This window comes from Thunnus albacares, chromosome 19, assembly GCF_914725855.1.
Source record: "Thunnus albacares chromosome 19, fThuAlb1.1, whole genome shotgun sequence".
NCBI lineage: Eukaryota > Metazoa > Chordata > Actinopteri > Scombriformes > Scombridae > Thunnus > Thunnus albacares.
In genome coordinates, this window is record NC_058124.1 from 6,839,232 (window position 1) to 6,856,477 (window position 17,246).

The 17,246-nt window shown below is 40.2% G+C and overlaps 2 protein-coding genes across 2 annotated transcripts; both read left to right on the forward strand.

The window, feature by feature from the left end:
• Positions 1 to 1,544: 1,544 nt before the first annotated feature.
• txlna (taxilin alpha) lies at positions 1,545 to 11,328 on the forward strand. Its single transcript, XM_044334872.1, has 11 exons — positions 1,545 to 1,650; positions 2,558 to 2,750; positions 4,885 to 5,148; positions 5,356 to 5,447; positions 7,010 to 7,180; positions 7,371 to 7,565; positions 7,759 to 7,878; positions 7,987 to 8,061; positions 8,157 to 8,249; positions 8,342 to 8,437; positions 8,794 to 11,328. Exons 2-11 carry the CDS (start codon positions 2,567 to 2,569, stop codon positions 9,136 to 9,138), a joined length of 1,635 nt encoding a protein of 544 aa, XP_044190807.1. The 5' UTR covers positions 1,545 to 1,650; positions 2,558 to 2,566; the 3' UTR covers positions 9,139 to 11,328.
• Positions 11,329 to 12,134: 806 nt separating this feature from the next.
• eif3i (eukaryotic translation initiation factor 3, subunit I) lies at positions 12,135 to 16,713 on the forward strand. Its single transcript, XM_044334875.1, has 11 exons — positions 12,135 to 12,256; positions 13,278 to 13,370; positions 13,456 to 13,543; positions 13,684 to 13,749; positions 13,943 to 14,092; positions 14,513 to 14,640; positions 14,890 to 15,000; positions 15,472 to 15,561; positions 15,673 to 15,746; positions 15,910 to 16,002; positions 16,120 to 16,713. The coding sequence occupies exons 1-11, from the start codon at positions 12,254 to 12,256 to the stop codon at positions 16,199 to 16,201; spliced, it is 978 nt and encodes a 325-aa protein (XP_044190810.1). The 5' UTR covers positions 12,135 to 12,253; the 3' UTR covers positions 16,202 to 16,713.
• The last annotated feature ends 533 nt before the right edge of the window (positions 16,714 to 17,246 follow it).

Here is a 17,246-nt window from a genome sequence, read left to right on the forward strand (position 1 = left end):
TCTAATCACTTCTGAGAAGTGGAGAAAAAGCCTCATTAGAACATGTCACAGGAAAAAAATAAAATGAAATGAAATAGGAGGTGAGGATACAAGCCTTTTCTGCTTTTCTTGATCTTTTTCCTGATCAGGATATTCTGGGCTATATTTTTGGATAATTGTGTTTAGAGTAAAAGTTTGTCTTAGTCAGGCTGCATGATCAGGAACCTTGTTATCTATTGGGAATTGAAAAGACATCACTAAATATCCCAAATCTGACTTGTCTTCCGTCCTAGAAGCTGTTCATGTCTATATCAAAATCTAAAGCCATGCTTGGCTTGGTCAAGTAATGTTGTCTACGCTACAAATGTTTACAATGCTACATGTTTGTAAAATACTTTTCATATGCCATCACTGACCAGTACTGATGTATTGTCTGCTCTGGTCCTCTCATTTCTTTTACATGTATTTATTTTCTCTATTCTTGTTTTTGGTTTTTTCATTTTCTCAAAATTACCCATCTTAAAACTGTGACTTGACTTGACTTTACCGACGGTATGAATGAGTGACGAGAAACTAATACACTTCAACTGAACATGACACACAAACATGAACATGGGAAAAAAATACATATAGGAAACAGCAACAATATTAAAAATGTAAAGAAAATATATTAAATTTAAAGTTGTTCAGTGGAAATACTGTACAAAACAAATAAAGTTATGTTGCAACCCTTTAATGCATATGTTTCTTCTCTCATCATGGACATGCTGTGTGAAGAGATGTTACTGTACTCTTTACTTTAAGGTGGCACCCTACTTGGTTGAAGTGAAATAGTTTTGTGTATAGATTTCTCTATACAGAAAATGAAATATATAGAAAAATGAACCCACATATTATACAAAAAGTCAGAACCTAATGTGAAATATTTTGACCTGTATGACATTACTAAAGGGATACTATTTTGTGTTTTAAAGCTCAAATTGCATCATGCCAATATATGCAGTTTGGCTAATTTCTTTCTTTTTTTTCAGTGTTTTGGTCCATTAAATTTTGCTCTCATTTCATGGGAGAGTGATTTCCATATTACTTAAAACTAGAAACTGTACATTGGGCCTCTGGTGCATGACCAAACATCATAGTCCATTAATAAAAGCAATTTGTCAATGTGTGTCTTTTCTAAATGTCCTGTTTGAGCTTATTTATTAATATTTATTATTTATTTTAACCCCATTTAACCCAATCCAGTAGCAAGTGGTTAAAATAGGTCCTCCTTGATTTAAATAAGCCTAAGTAAGCCATTTACTAATCAAGCCCTCCAAATATTTTTTTAAAACATTTAATCTACATATTCCAAGACTGTGACATTTATTTGCTTTAAGGCAGTGTTTTATGCTGTAGCTTAGTTAATGCTGACATAAAAATGAATTGTGTTAGTTTACAGAACTATCCACGAATACGGATTTTCAAAGAGTTTCCTGAAAGGCACATGTACTAATTCATAAATCCAATAGATGGCGACAAACGATCGAGCCGGTGATGGAAACAACCATTAAAAACTACAAAGAAGAAGAAGCCAAAGTTATGACCGGAAGTATTTTTTTTTCTGGCTCACGCTGTTGAGGAAACCTGCAGTTCACAGACGCACCATCTATTTCCTCCTTGAGTCTAAAGGTAAACAGTGCCTTAGTATAACAAGTATATGTGTAGTGTGCAGGTGTTTTAAATGTTTATGTCCTGTAAACGTGAACTAACAGAAGCTAAGTGGTAGTCGTGAACGCTAATTTAGCCCTAACTGTCGGCTAGCGAGCGTTAGCCTGTGCGAGCTAACGTCAGGTAAAACCTTGATAAAGCTAAAACTGACCAGGGGATTTGGAAGACCACATGCCAAGCTTAAACTAGAATTATCACTCTTTTAACTAGGTAGTTTTAGTTGGCTATTTAACTAGTCTATGTGACTGAATTACATATAACTCAGCGGTAGCTGCACTCATGGCACTTGAAAAGTGTCAGTTCAGCTTCCACCAACCAACAAAGCAGCGTTCATCTTTATTTCAGCGATGTCAAAACTGTACCAACATAAGACAACATTAAACGTCAGGACGACAGTTAGCAGTAGGTGGTTCAGTTGGTATTTTATGTGACCTTGTCTCCTGTCAGCTGAGCCTGTATTGGGCCTAGAAAAGAAAAAACGTGTGTGATGTTTCGTTTTTCACTGAGTCATTCGCATACATTATTTAAGTATAAGTATATTTAAACAGCTGGCTCAAGGGTAAATAAGTCTGCCACATGTTATTTAAAGAAAATAACTTGGTGTCATTGCCTTTGATCCAATTATTACAGGTGTTTATCAGTTCAGTTCAATTTTATTGTCATAACACATTGTGCAGGAACATATGAAACGAAAGGAAGACTGCGGCTTCACCGAGGGCAGGAAGGGGAGGGGTAGGGATGGGTATATACACGTTAAAAGACAGTCACAATATAGTAAATAAATAGTAATATAATATAGTAAAAGAAATAGTAGAAACACACTGAGAAGAATATCAATATATGTACAAACTTTTTGTACTTGTAACAGATATCAGAGATGAAAAAACAAGACACAGAAGAGTCTGCCAGCCAGGGCAGTGAGGATGCTCCACCTACCGCAGAGGGAGCGGAGTCACCTGCAGCTGCAAAAGACAGCGTGGACAGCAGCAGCCCCAAAGAGTCTGAACCACAGACACCACAGACAGATACACCTCCACAAAGTGACGAGGCAGGAAGCGAAGGTAAGTTTTTCCTTATTTTAAAGGTAAATCGTATGTTGTTGTTTACATAACTCTCTCTAGTACATGAGAACCAAATTTTGTTGTCTGCCCGTCACAGAAGGGTACGTTATTATAATAAAAAACTTTATTTACACAGCACTTACAAAGTGCTTTACATAGTCAAAACATTGAAGTAATACCACTCTGCAGTAAAATCAGACAGTTAGATAAAATAAAACAGAATAAAATAACCCAGGTATAAGAGTAAAAGTAATAATAATAAAACAATATTAGTAATAAAACAGATAAGACATGTTGGAGATAAAACAATGTGGTGTCAATTAAAAACAAGGCCTTCCTTAAAAGATAAGTTTAGGGAAGTGATTTAAAAAATGTCATGTCACTGATTCTGCAAGCCTCAGATATTCAGGCAGGGAGATCCAGAGCTGAGAGGCCTTGTCTGCAAAGGCCAGGTCACCTTTAGTCTTGAGCCGTGACTTAGGAAGAGCCGAACAGGCCCTGCCTAAGATCTGAGGCTGTGCTCTGGGCTGTAGGGGACTAATAACTCAGCAATGTAGTGGGTGCTAGGGTGCTGGGTGCTAAGCCATGAAGTGCTTTAAAAATAATCAGTAAAATCTTAAAGTCATTGTTGTGTAAATGTATAAAGGATATGTTGTAATAGAAGACCATCTGATAACAACGATTGCCATCAATGTCTCTGTGTCTTCCACTGTTATACATTGAAGAAAACTGCGCACTAAATCCCACTTAAAAATCTGCCATTGCAACGTGGTGCTTAACAGCAACTGTATTCACCTGTGTGGAACATCACTGAAGGTCCTTATACAAACAGTAAGAAGCCTAACACTAAAGACAGTATACTGTAGAGTGTTGATGATCTGCAAAGCAGGACATGGTTTTAATAATCAACTTTCTTGTTATGGATGCGTGTGGCTCATTAAAGACACTGGTAAGTTATCCAGGGATGCACAATATTGGATTTTTTGCAGATATTTTCCAACTCATTTTGGTCGATTGCCAATGCCGATACCGATATATGTACATATTTTTTCCAGCTGGCTGAGGAGACTGTTATGCATGCAATCATAGATTGTACTAAGTATGATCAAGAAAGACCATATATGAGGGCAGAACTTAGGAAGACTGGAGTTCAGGAGTTCAGGAGTTCAGCATTAAAACTTTAATGAACCTGCCAAATGGGCGGAGCAGTAGAGATTTATTTGAGTTTATTAGACAGACAGGATTAATGGGTAGTATTTAATCTCTGATCCACACACCGAAGCACAAGGTGATGGTAATGCACCTAATACGCTGGCTGTCAACTGCTGTTATAAACCCAAAAGAAGAAGGTTTTTTCTGTTTGGTACATCCTGTCAGCCGAGGTGTTTCCTATCTGTGCAGCCAAACACAGTAGCTCCTCCTGCGGACTGTTTCACCCTGATTCACCCTGACGGTCCCGGTGCTTCCTCAGCAGGCTCCACTTCACTCAGTTGCCTGACAGACCCGCTGCTTCTTCCCTCTTTAACCAGAATAACAAACTAGGGATCGGTGCTCCGGTTGGATGGGAGAGCCGGGGCTAGCTGGGCGGCTAGCTGGCTTCCCTCCGGCCATGCTGCGGCTAATGCTCCACTAGCTCTGCTTGTTTCATCAGTCACTTGTCATTTTTGATGTCGTGGATATCTGACTGCTTTTTAGAAAGACTGATGTTAACAGCACAAGTCCAACACTTTTTAAAATTTAATTAGTATTATCTTTCATCAAAAGAATGCATATTGACAATCCACAGAGAGTGTGCCTGCAGTTTCTGCATTCAGCTGTGGGTTATGAGTGTAGATTTTGGGAGTAATTCCAATCTAAAGGCAAGAGAGGGACCATTGCTCTATGATGTGGTGGAACTTTTTGCCAAAATCTGATTTAAGAGGAGAAATTTGTGGTAGTATAAAATGGACAAAATGTCTTTGTTGACAAATTAAGCCTAGGAGCTAAAAATGCAGGATGTATTGCCAGTAGCCGTCTCAAATCCCAGGTTTTAGTGTTGTAGGATGTACTTTACATGTTCATATTTTTCTCAAAAAGTCAAGAGTCAAGAAGTCACAAAATGTGCTTTGTGTTTTGTTCCCTCCTCTGTGTCTAGTTGCAGAGGCAGCATTGTCTCAGTGTGACAAGGCTGAAGAGCTGAGCAGGCAGCTGGAGGACATCCTCAGCACCTACTGCCGGGAAACTATTTCAGATGATGCCAGCACCCTGCCTAATGGCCAGTCACACAGCCCAGAGCTCAATGGTATAACTAATGAGAGGGAGGACTACAAGCCAGAGGAGGGCAAAGTCAACGGGGGTGACAACAGAGTGGAGAAGGAGCAAAAGAAGACTCAGGAGAAGAAGAAAGTGAAGGGTCTGGGTAAGAAGTAGCTGACTTTTTATATTAGTATTTGCAGAAAGACTTTGGATTCATTGTTCAGTCTCCAGTGAGCAAAAAGTCTGGAACATTGGCGTAACACTGTGTACTGCTCACTTAAGACGGGCTATGTATATTTTCTTAGATTGGTGATACTATCAGACTGTGTGTAGTTTCATTCTGTCATGTCTGTTTTTCTTGTTCATGCAGGCAAAGAGATCACCCTCCTCATGCAGACTCTGAACACACTGAGCACCCCGGAGGAAAAGCTTGCAGGCCTCTGTAAGAAGTATGCTGAACTGGTAAGTGGATTCTACAAAGGGGTTCTTTTTATTCTAGAGCCTTTTTTGAGTTATACTCGATCTATTTTAAATGAACTGTAAAACATTTTTTGTGAGACCCTAAATTATGAGAAATTTATGTTTTATTTTCTGTAATTGTATGAATATTTTTTTCAAGTCAGCAGGCTCTTTTTTCTGTAATAGTGCAGCTGGTGGGCACAAGGTTGTTATGGGAAAAAACAGATATTTTAACATTTTTCACTTTCAAAATGTGCCCACTATGGAATAACTATGGGTTTGGTGTGGTTCAACTTTAGTTAATTTATTTGTATTGTGCAGGTGAGTTTTCCAGACAGACCGTCTGTATGTTTGAGATTGTGTCAGAGCTGATAGATGAAGGTTGGTCTGCATTGTTGTGTATTACTGAAGGTGGAAAAGAGTTTAAAAGGCTTCAAACTAACTGTTGGGAATGCAGCTGAACACTTTATTGTTCCAGCGTCAACATCAAAGTGTTGGCATGTACAATAGTCAATTTACACAGGGAACAATTTAAAGGGGACTTATTATGCTCATTTCCTGCTCTATGTTTTTACTCTGGGACTCCACTAGCTTTGTAGTTCAAAAAACTCCTTTATCTATGTTATACTTGCCCTTTATGCAGCCCCTCTGTTCAGCCTCCGTCTCTAACAGGCAGTCTTAGCTCCTGTCTCTTTAAGGCCCCCCTCCCGATGAGCCCACTCTGTTTTGATTGGCCAGCTTTCTGGAAGCCTGTCGAGGGGCAGCCGTATCAGAGTCATGTTAAGTTACCTCCAATTAAAACCCATTTCCTGCTTTACTGCTTCATATTAAAAGCTTATTAATGACAAAATAACAAGAGAAGAATTGCAGAATTTACAGGAAGTGAAACGTGGTCCTCACAGGATTAGCAGAGCTTTGTTAGTGGTGCTAAAAAAAAAACAATCAACACAACAACATATGGAGATATTTGGAACTATTTGCTCAGTGGATCAGATAGAAATAATGCAGCAGAACGAATAGTACAAGCAGAAACAGCCACAGTGATGATGATGTTTGATGAAGAGCTGCAGATGACCAGCACACCTCCAACAAGTAAACTACTTATTTTACTTTGCTGTGCTGTTTAATGGAAAAAAACTCAGTGTGCCAGCTTGACTCGAGTCATGGCTCGGCCTGACTACCCCCAAAACAACGGAAAAATGCCACAATGTTAGCAGAGCAGAGCAGTGAACTTGCACGCTGTGTGTGGAGCAGATGACTGTATAAAGTAATCTGTCACGAGCTGGCGTCAGCTCCGGCTGAAAGTAGAAAAAGCTGTTGGAAACGGAGTGTTCAGAGCAGTCTGAAACCAGTGCTTCTTGCTCACAGGGATTACTTCTACATACGTTTACCTCATTATTTGACACTTTGCCATGTTAAATATGAACATCTGACATTGTGACATTATATGTTATATATGACTGAAAATAAGGAAAAACATAATAACTCCCCTTTTAGGCAAATATCAGTCTAATCCCAGGTTTGACAGTGGAACTCCACAAAATGTGTATGTGTGTTTGTGACAGTTGGAAGAGCACCGTAACACCCAGAAGCAGATGCGAGTGCTGCAGAAGAAGCAGAACCAGCTGGTCCAGGAGAAAGACAACCTGAGGAATGAACACAGCAAGGCCATCCTGGCCCGCAGCAAGCTGGAAAGCCTCTGCAGGGAGCTGCAGAGACACAACCGCACGCTCAAGGTACACGACAGGCACAAACATCCTGTATTATCAGCATATAGATGACTACTAGCTGCATAGAATTGATAAACAACTCCTGCAACCACGTCTCTCTTCAAGTTTCTGCTTCTTTTGCTGTACAGCATTATAATACATGTTCACTTCATTTAAATGTATATCAATGTTATCATGTGCCACTTCATCTCCACAGGAGGAAGGGATGCAGAGAACCCGTCTGGAGGAAGAGAAAAGGAAGGAAGTGACATCCCATTTTCAGGTGACACTGAATGACATCCAGGCTCAGATGGAGCAGCATAATGAGAGGAACGCCAGCCTCCGACAGGAGAACACAGAGCTGGCTGAAAAGCTCAAGAAGCTCTATGAACAGTACAAGCTGCGGGAAGAGGTGTGTGAGCTTTTTTTTTAAAAAATGAAGTGCATTATATGAGTCTTTAATTTCGAGCTGTCAGTGGAATGTTTGATTACTTTTTAGAAAGCAATTGAATCTCAATGAGAATATGAACAACCGTGTGAATTTTCTGTATTAATTCAGGATCAGTAACATGCATTTAACTCTGATCTTGTGTGACCTCTAACAGCACATAGACAAAGTGGTAAAGCACAAGGACCTGCAGCAACAGCTGGTGGACACCAAGCTTCACCAGGCTCAGGAACTGCTGAAGGAGTCAGAGGAACGCCACGACAGAGAGAAAGACTTTGTAAGTATCCATTTTACAGGCAGACACATACAGAAAACACAATCACCTGTTTATACATGAACGTCACAATTATTTATCATCTTCCCTCGTCTGATTCTCCCTCCCCAGCTGCTGAAAGAAGCTGTGGAGTCTCAAAGGATGTGTGAGCTGATGAAGCAGCAGGAAGTTCACCTCAAACAGCAGGTTTCCCCACAAGTCTTTACTCTTCACCTTTTACAGTTCGACTGTGAATTGACTCAGTTACATCTTCATATGCTAAACCTGTGTTGTTTTCACAGCTTTCACTGTACACAGAGAAGTTTGAAGAGTTTCAGACCACTTTGTCCAAGAGCAACGAAGTCTTCACCACGTTCAAACAGGAGATGGAGAAGGTGAGGTGTCAGTGTGATTGTGAGGGGCGAGTGTTGCACATTTTCCCGGGTTGTCTGCTGGTGCGACAGTCTCGTTTCCTTTATGCTCACAGATGACTAAAAAGATCAAAAAGCTGGAGAAGGAGACGGCCATGTATCGCTCCAGATGGGAGAGCAGCAACAAGGCTCTTCTGGAGATGGCTGAGGAGGTAATGCAGTTTTCGGTTTTTATGGTTTTCATGCTGATTAAATGCACATTAATTTACTGTAAGTAACCATTTCTATTTGTTAATAAAATGTTTTGGTAATTACAGTGGATTCCTGCACATACCTCAGTAAAATCAAGTTAGCTGTACTTCATCTTACAATGATATGTAGAGTAGTGAACTGAAAAACCTTTAGTTATTGCAAATTATATGTAATTGGCCTAATAAAGAGGATGGAAATGTCATTAGAAATAAGTTTTTAGTTAATTTGTGTCCCAAATTGGCTCAGTGCAGATAACTGTAACACAGAATCATAGATAGAAGTAAACATTAGTATCTTTGTGTGTGTTTGTCTACAGAAAGCTGTGCGGGACCGTGACTTCGAGGCACTCCAGGGTAAAGTCCAGCGGCTGGAGAAGCTGCGGCGGGCGCTCAAAGTGGAACGCAACGAGCTCAACAAGAAGGTCCAGAACCTCAGCGGTCAGAACAGCGGCACGGCAGAAGCCCCAACCTCCGACCCAGGGACCGACTCCCCCTCTCCTCCACCCACAGACTCTCTGCTGGAAGCCAGCTTAGAGCCCAGCGACCGCCCCGTCCCCGACAGCACCTCCTCCTGCTCCCACTCCTGCCACTGTGAGCCAGAACTGGACACAGACACCCTACTAGAAGAGGCTCGCTCTCAGCCCGTCGCCGCACAAGAATGAAGCTTCTCGCAGGGGGGACGACGCTGCTCAATATTCCCTCTCCTCCCCCTTCAGCATCAAGCCACCAAACGATAAGCCACCAGCCTGCAAGCCACTACTCCTCCTCTGCTGGATGAAGCTGATGTTATAAACACTGGTCTAGAAGCAGATCAGATAGTCACACCCATATATGTTTCAGGCAGAATATCTGATCTGCGGTCCTGCTCGTACACTCTGCAGGCTTTATTAAGGTGATGGGAAGATTGTGCCTCATCTGTCAGTACATTTACATGCACATTATAACTCAATTACTGTGAATAACCAGATTAAGGTAATAGTTTGATTAAAGCATTGACATGGTTCTAATAAGCCAATTTTCCTCCAATGATCACATTCATGATTTATATAACAGCAGGTGTGGCTGCCCGAAGGAAACATCTTTAATAGCACTACACAGTAGAGGAAGAAAATGAAGCCATGTAATTGGTGTTTCATTCATGATTTCATTTATTGTTGCAAAATGAACCCCATGTTCGCTGACGCCCCAAAAAGATACTCAGACACGCTGCGTTCAGTCCCTGACGTCTCTGCATTCACACACAGAATCGAAACGCCGAAAGTCATCAGACTCACGGTGTATACATATCACAGCATGTTATCCAGCTCTGTGTCGTCTGCTCTGATTTCAACCTCAACCCGACGTAGACGACTCAGTTTACACGACAGTTGCAATGATCAGTAATAATCTAATAATTATTGTCCATGTAAATGCACTGACTGCCTCTGCGTTGTGATGTTTTACTTCACATTCCCTTTTTGACCACAGAACCGCTTGGCGAGTCATCAGAGGTTGAATGATAGGTGTGTGTGTGTGTGTGTGTGTGTGTGCGTGTGTATTTGTTCGTTTGTGTTTTTCAGTGTGGTTGGGAGGGGTTTGATTCATAGCTTGCAGTATTCTAAAGGTGAAGTCTTAACAGAAATGTCAAACAAATCATTTCTTTTGCCAGTACAATTCTTAATAACGTAAAAAAAAAAATCTACAATCCTACATAGCCAGTTAAATCATTGAAGGAAATTTCCCATTCTTCCTTTTTTCTTTGTTTTTCCACACAAGTCAGATCAGTTTTTTCAGTTTTCAGTTCTTGCTTGTAGACTATTTTTAGGGAAATGTTCCCTTTATCTTCTTGTTTGCATCACACTTCTTCATTTTGCGCATTCGTATTTATTGTTTGAAGCATAATCTCTGATATTGCAAAGTATGTATTTTTAAGAGCACCACTGTAAAAAATAAGTTTATTTTATATTAATTTAGATCATTTAAACAGGTGTTATGTGAACTTTTCATTCCTAACCTTTCTGAGTTCTGTTCCTCTTAGTTAAATTTCTTTTACATGTTTTGCAGTCAGCTTATAACCTTGTAATCACAACCCCTTAAAACCTGTTAAACTCCATCTGTGTGTGTGTGTGTGTGTGTGTGTGTGTGTGTGTATATGTATGTGTGTGTGTGTCTCTCTCACGTGGCTAAGATTGTCTCCTCCCAACCCTGGTAATTGCAGTAGCTAGTAATCAGGTTTTAACAAGAGAATGTTCAAGGACCTCTATGCAACGCTTGCCTCTTGGTTTTATTCTGTGGCAGTCTGAACTGACAAGCACTTAACTGAGAATGTATATTCATCATATCCACTGTCCTGCATGGATGTACTGTATAAACAAACAACACATCTCACAGCAGAACTCTGTTTCTGCTGAAGTTTGAACCCTGTTAATTGAGCTACCCTCAATTGTTGCTTAATACAGAACATAACATTGTGCATCTCCCTGGTGCTTTTAAAAGTTGCAGTTACTGAGCCGAGTGGGAATGCAGAAGGAAAATGAGAGCAAATATGTTATTGGACTTCCGAATGATTGTTTCACTCCCAAACATGCCCATTTCTCTTCAGACATTCATTCTTATGTACTACTTAATATGTAGCATCGGTAACAAGGTGACAACTGATAAAATCAGTCACTTTCAACTTAAATAGAAATGGCAAACCAAATTTCTTCCATTGTCCCACAGGACAGATTCATTGTACCTCCAGTCCCACAGTGGATTTGGAGGTTCATTGACCATGAGAAGGAACCAAAGATGTTTCCTTTTTTGTCTTTTGCAGTACTTTTATCTGGCCCTGTATATTTTGTTTCTTGTTAAATAAAAGATGTAACAGTGTATATTTGAGTTGTTGGATCATTTGAAACAGACTACTCGACATGTAGAAATCCAGAACCAGCACTGTTCATTCAGCTCCAGCTGTGTCAGGGATTCTCAAATTTTTTTCAGTATGCAGGAGTTACTGTTTCACTGAAATCCTTGCACCTATATGTGATGTGAGAATAATTATGCTCTCTGCTAAATCCACGTTTTTGTGGGTTTGAGAGAGTAAAAGTTCTCAAGGACATCTTGGTATCGGTGGATCCCACTAAGATTACTCATCTACACCATGGCTAGATGCTGGTGCTGCAACAACCTACATTGTGATTAATTACACTTTTCACATCAAAAAGGGCCATCAAAGTAAGATTTTAGTTATGGCACATCACACTTGAGTGACTGCAGGGAAAAAAAAAAAACTAAGTAATGGGGATTTTGATTTTTAATGGGAATTAGTAAAATACTCCCTTGGTTACTCCCACTCTTATTAATCTTTTATTAATCATAGTGTGATGTATCATATGTGATTTTTGTATTATATTTTTCATGTTTTCATAATTTTATAACTACATGGCTCCTTTTCTTGCCTTTTTTAGAGGGGTTTTACTCGTTTTAAACATTTAAACCATGCAGAAAACCCATCACAAATACCTTAATATATGCAGTATATTTTATTCACAGTCACGAATAAAATCTCATAAACACCTTCATTTGATCGTTATTGGGAAATTTATTAAGTGGTTTTTAATGTGTGCAGTGGGCTGCAGTGCGTCAGAGGGGACATTAGAGGGCGCGTTCACGTCATCTTGCTGTGACACAGAAACTACGTCATCTTCCTCTTCCGCCGCGGCTCCGGCGCCTGAAACACGAGTGTTCATCTTTTCTCTCTGTACAAGCGACATTAGTGAATATACTGGACCGAGTGGCAACATCTAGCTGACAAAAATGGTTCGTATAGTCTTTGATAAAAGTTTGCTTCGAGTTATATCTTGACCAGAATAATGCTCTTTCTCTCTCAGAGACCGTTAGCTCCAGTTTAGCTAACGTTAGCTTAAATTAGCTAGCCTTAACATAACTGTTAGCTGCATGATGTAGGTGATGCAAGATGATTCACCGGTTCTTGACAGCTGATAGAGCTGCACCTGTGTACCTTGAAAGATTAATAAACATGCCTAATATTAATAGCTGGTTTGTCATCACAGACCAAAAGCGAGTGACCTGCTCAAACACTACAGATGTAGACATCAGTTATAGCTATCCTTATCTGTAGATGACATAAAGGCCTTTTCTAATCAGTTAAAAGACAGGTTCACAATTTTTCAAGTCTCTCTTAAAACATCAGTCAGGTGTCCATATGAACAGTGAGAGAGGTTTTCCTTGCTGTAATCATTCCTTCCGTTCATACTGACTTAAAAGCGTCAGTATTGTTGCTATTTCAAATGTGCTTTCAATGTAAGTGATGGAGGCCAAAATCCACAGTGTGTCCACACAGTCATTTTGTGCAAAATGCCTTTAAAAGTTGATCTGAAGCTTATATCAGTAGTCTGAGTTATCATATCAAGTAGATTTCTGACACATTTACAGTCTTTGTGTTTCCTCAGACAGTGTTTTCTTGTTGAGCTGCGGTGGAAGTATAGTAACAAAAAGAAGAACTTTGGCATTAAAAAGACTGTAATGTTGAAAGATATCTACTTGATTTGACTCATTGATGACTGAAGCTTCACGCTAGCTTCAGATGAACTTACATACATTTTTACACAGGAGGATGGCTATGGATGTCCCCCAGCACTTACACTGAAAGTACATTATGAAGGGATCTTCTATGTATGAACATGAGGAATGATTACAGCAAGAAAAACCTATTTCAATGTTCATTTGGTCACCTGACTATTGTTTTAAGCTAGACTTGAAAGATTGTGAGCCCATCCTTAAAGACTGTCCAGATGCTGATATACGCTTTTTTCCACAGAAACCCATCCTGCTCCAGGGCCATGAGAGGTCCATCACTCAAATCAAGTACAACAGAGAAGGAGACTTGCTCTTCTCTGTAGCTAAAGACACGGTGAGTTGATAGTAACTCAGTTATGTACGGCTGTTATCAGTAGTGATTAGTATTAATGTTTCTGTTGTTGTGTCTCCCACTGTAGGTAGCCAACGCGTGGTACTCAGTCAATGGTGAGAGGCTCGGTACCTACAACGGACACACAGGAGCTGTGTGGTGTGTTGACTGTGACTGTATCCTTTTTCAAGAAATACACTTGTTTTTCTTCTCTCAAACAAATAAAGCGATTTATCTTGCAGTATTCTGAAATAATGTCTGTGGTTGTGCTAGCTGAAGTGATACATTTTGGGTTCCTTAACATGTCCTGCCTCAGGGGACACAAAAAATGTATTGACAGGATCAGCAGACAACAGCTGTCGACTGTGGGACTGTGAGACAGGTAGGTAAAAAGTGTGATGTGTATTTGCGTTTTTCCCCATAGCAATGTTGCCTTCTCCACACTTAGATTTGATTGTCAGGAAGTATAAATTCCCCCACTGCAACAGTAGTCAGCACACACATTGTCAGTGCTTCATCTACTGTGTGCACCCGCAGCACTAACCCCTGTGTCTCTGCCCCGCTGTGCTGCTCAGGTAAACAGCTGGCCCTGCTCAACACCAACTCTGCTGTCAGAACATGCGGCTTTGACTTCAGCGGCAACATCATCATGTTCTCCACAGACAAGCAGATGGGTTACCAGTGCTTCCTGAACTTCTTTGACCTGAGGGACCCACAGCAAATCGGTACATACCACGTCTTACCATGAGCTAAAGAAGGGCAGACTTGAGTTTATTTTCAGCTGTCAGTTGCATTAGTTAACCAGGAGTTTGTTGACTGTTAAAAAGGCTGAGATAGACACCTTTTCCTCCCTACTTGAGTTTGCAGCTGTGTATAGTAATGTATATAAAATGTATGTTGAATCAAATGCTTTTTTTTTTTTTGTTGTTGACAAATACTGAAATACTGCTCTAGACAACATGCTGTAGCTCACAGTAACATAGCAACAATGAGACTACACAGTTCCAGTATTCAGGGTCGTTTTACTGTCTTGGTCAGAATGTATTTACTTTATGACAGTCACACAGATGGAGACTCTATTGATCAGCAGAAATATGACTCCTGTCAGTGGTATAACGAGCCAATCTTTCCTTGGGTCTTTGCAGAGGACAACCAGCCCTACCTGTCGATACCTTGCAGCGACCACAAGATTACAAGTGCTGTGTGGGGGCCTCTGGGAGAGTTTGTCATTGCCGGCCATGAGAACGGAGAGATCAACCAGTTCAACGCCAAGGTGGGTCACACTGGGTGTTAAATAAACAAGTCTGATACTGATTATCAAGACTAACATAATAAATGAACTAGAATGTGGAAACATCTGCTTACTCCTACAGCAAATATGTATAAATGTATTTCAGTGATGTAGGATATGAAGTATATTATTATATTATTATGTGAAATTTCAAGCAAAAATACCCGGTAGGTTGAATTGAAGAGAGAAGCATTACTTTAATAATGTCATTACTGTGTTATTTCTTGACAGTCTGGAGAGGTCCAGAAGAAGATAAAGGAGCACAGCAGGCAGATCAATGACATCCAGACATCAGTGGATCTCACCATGGTGATCACTGCCTCAAAGGACAACACTGCCAAGGTAAAGACCCTTCTCTGTCTTCACCTGGTTCACTGTCTCCACCACACCCTCTCTTCTCTGCTGTCCACTCGGTTTGTGTGTGTGTGTGTGTGTGTGGAGGAGCTCAACCCTGATCTCGGTCAAACACCAACACCGAGAGAGGAGGCTGCAGTGCAAACAGAAGTGACATTAAAACATGGTTGAGAACTCTCAGGATAGTTTTTTTCCCCATTCATTCATTCATTCAAAAAAAAAAAAACACTTAGATGCTAAGCCGAAGTCTATAATAGTAGGAAAAACCCTACTTCTGTTTGTTGCTTTATACAACATGAGTAAAGCTTTGATGTTTATTGTGACACGTTTGTTTAAATGACCATTTTTGGCCGTATCACCACTCCTCTGCCAAATCTATAGTCCATGTATTGATAGTCAGATTTTTATCTTGACTCGCCTGCTGTCTGAGTGTTGAGTGTGTTCTGTGTTTCCTCTCAGCTGTTTGACTCCACTTCCCTGGATCACATCAAGACCTTCAAGACAGAGAGACCCGTCAACTCTGCTGCCATCTCTCCCATTATGGATCATGTAAGAGAAGACTCGCACAGTACTATATGTATCCTACTAAGACATACACCTTTGTTTCATTTTTTCATCACCAACCGTTGACACTCGTGTGTGTGTGTGTGTGTGATTCAGGTGGTGATGGGAGGTGGACAGGAGGCCATGGAGGTCACCACTACCTCCACCAGGATCGGCAAGTTTGAAGCCAGGTGAGGAAAATAAGGCTGTAGTTGATTACCAAGGACAAGAATGATAAAGTTGAAACAAATCGCTGTGCTTGATTGAGGTTTATACTATCAGGAACCAAATTCTATGTTAGCATCACTTGTGTAAGTGTTCAAGTTGTAAACCGCCTCTCTTTGCTACACTTAGGTTCTTCCATGCAGCCTATGAAGAGGAGTTTGGCAGGGTCAAAGGTCATTTCGGTCCCATCAACTGTGTGGCATTCCACCCTGACGGCAAGAGGTAAGATATGAATATTTATGTGAAAACACATCCCTAAAAATGTGAAGCAGTCTGGTCAAAAGTGCTTTGTGTGTTCTCGTTGTGCTAACAGTTTTCTCGTACTGTGGTTGTTTACAGTTACAGCAGTGGAGGAGAGGACGGATACGTAAGGATTCACTACTTTGACCCACAGTACTTTGACTTTGAGCTGGAGGCATAAACAGCCAGGCCTCTGGACCCCACAGCTTCAGCTAACATCGGACTCAGTCCAGTCAGGAAGGATTAACGGACTAGAGTGAATTTACAGTTGACTGACCACCTCGCCTCCTTCCCTTCATCTGAACTGATCTGAAGTGAGGGTACAAGTCACTTGTAGAAGTCTGCAGTCAGTGATTCAGTTTGGCTTGTGTACCTCTCTCAGATCAGTTCAAATAAAGGAAAAGAGGTCAGAAAACCACTGACTGCATTTCAGTGGCAAGAGGGTTTGTGGTTTTTTTAAAAAAAGAATTTTTGTAACATCACTTGGAAACTTTCTAGGTGGGATCATGAGCAACTAGGGTTCAATTTTTGTACTTTGGTTCTTCAAAGTTGTCATGACTGGACTTAATCCCACACTCCCTGATTCCCAGGTCTATTTAATCTGATTCTACAAAGAAGTAGGATTTGAGCTATTGATGCATTATCTGTTGTGAAACCATTCCACCAAAAGTCACCATAAAGTAACGTATTCAAGTTCTGTCTGTGTGATTTATACAACTCATTCAACAATAAATAATTCAGTCAGATAATATACACTGTTACTAAAATGCAAACTCACACTGTAATGCAGTCCAAAACAAAAGCTTGCAATAAATCCTACCTTTGTAATTAAAAGATTTATGTTCAGTTTTGAGATTATTTTTTAGGCCTCAATTTATGGTGATTAGTGATGTTCCCCAATCAAATTTTCATGCTGCGACTATCGTAGGTAAAAACATCAGTAAACAGTATTGTGTAATGAAATCCTTCTATTAGTGCTAAAATTTAGTTAAATGATTTCCCACCATGATCACCTGGGATTTTGTTCACTGAACAGGGAACTACAGTATATATTGCAGCTTTGTTGGACAAGAAATAAAATCAGAAACAGTTTAAACTGTAAACAAGTTAGGTTGTTCAAAGTTTAACACTGAAATCACTTTAAATTCAGATTCTACACACATATTTTGAAAATGCATTATTTCCTGATGAAAATCAGCTGATTTCTGGAGAACAGGAACTCTGTA

Bases quoted from the DNA above. Each gene is read 5' to 3' on its own strand.
- txlna (XM_044334872.1), top strand. From the start codon at position 2,567: ATGAAAAAACAAGACACAGAAGAGTCTGCCAGCCAGGGCAGTGAGGAT. The intron at 7,181-7,370 runs GTACACGACAGG...TCATCTCCACAG, and splicing joins GACACAACCGCACGCTCAAG to GAGGAAGGGATGCAGAGAAC. The intron at 7,566-7,758 runs GTGTGTGAGCTT...GACCTCTAACAG, and splicing joins AGTACAAGCTGCGGGAAGAG to CACATAGACAAAGTGGTAAA.
- eif3i (XM_044334875.1), top strand. The intron at 13,544-13,683 runs GTATCCTTTTTC...GTCCTGCCTCAG, and splicing joins GTGGTGTGTTGACTGTGACT to GGGACACAAAAAATGTATTG. The intron at 15,562-15,672 runs GTAAGAGAAGAC...TGTGTGATTCAG, and splicing joins TCTCTCCCATTATGGATCAT to GTGGTGATGGGAGGTGGACA.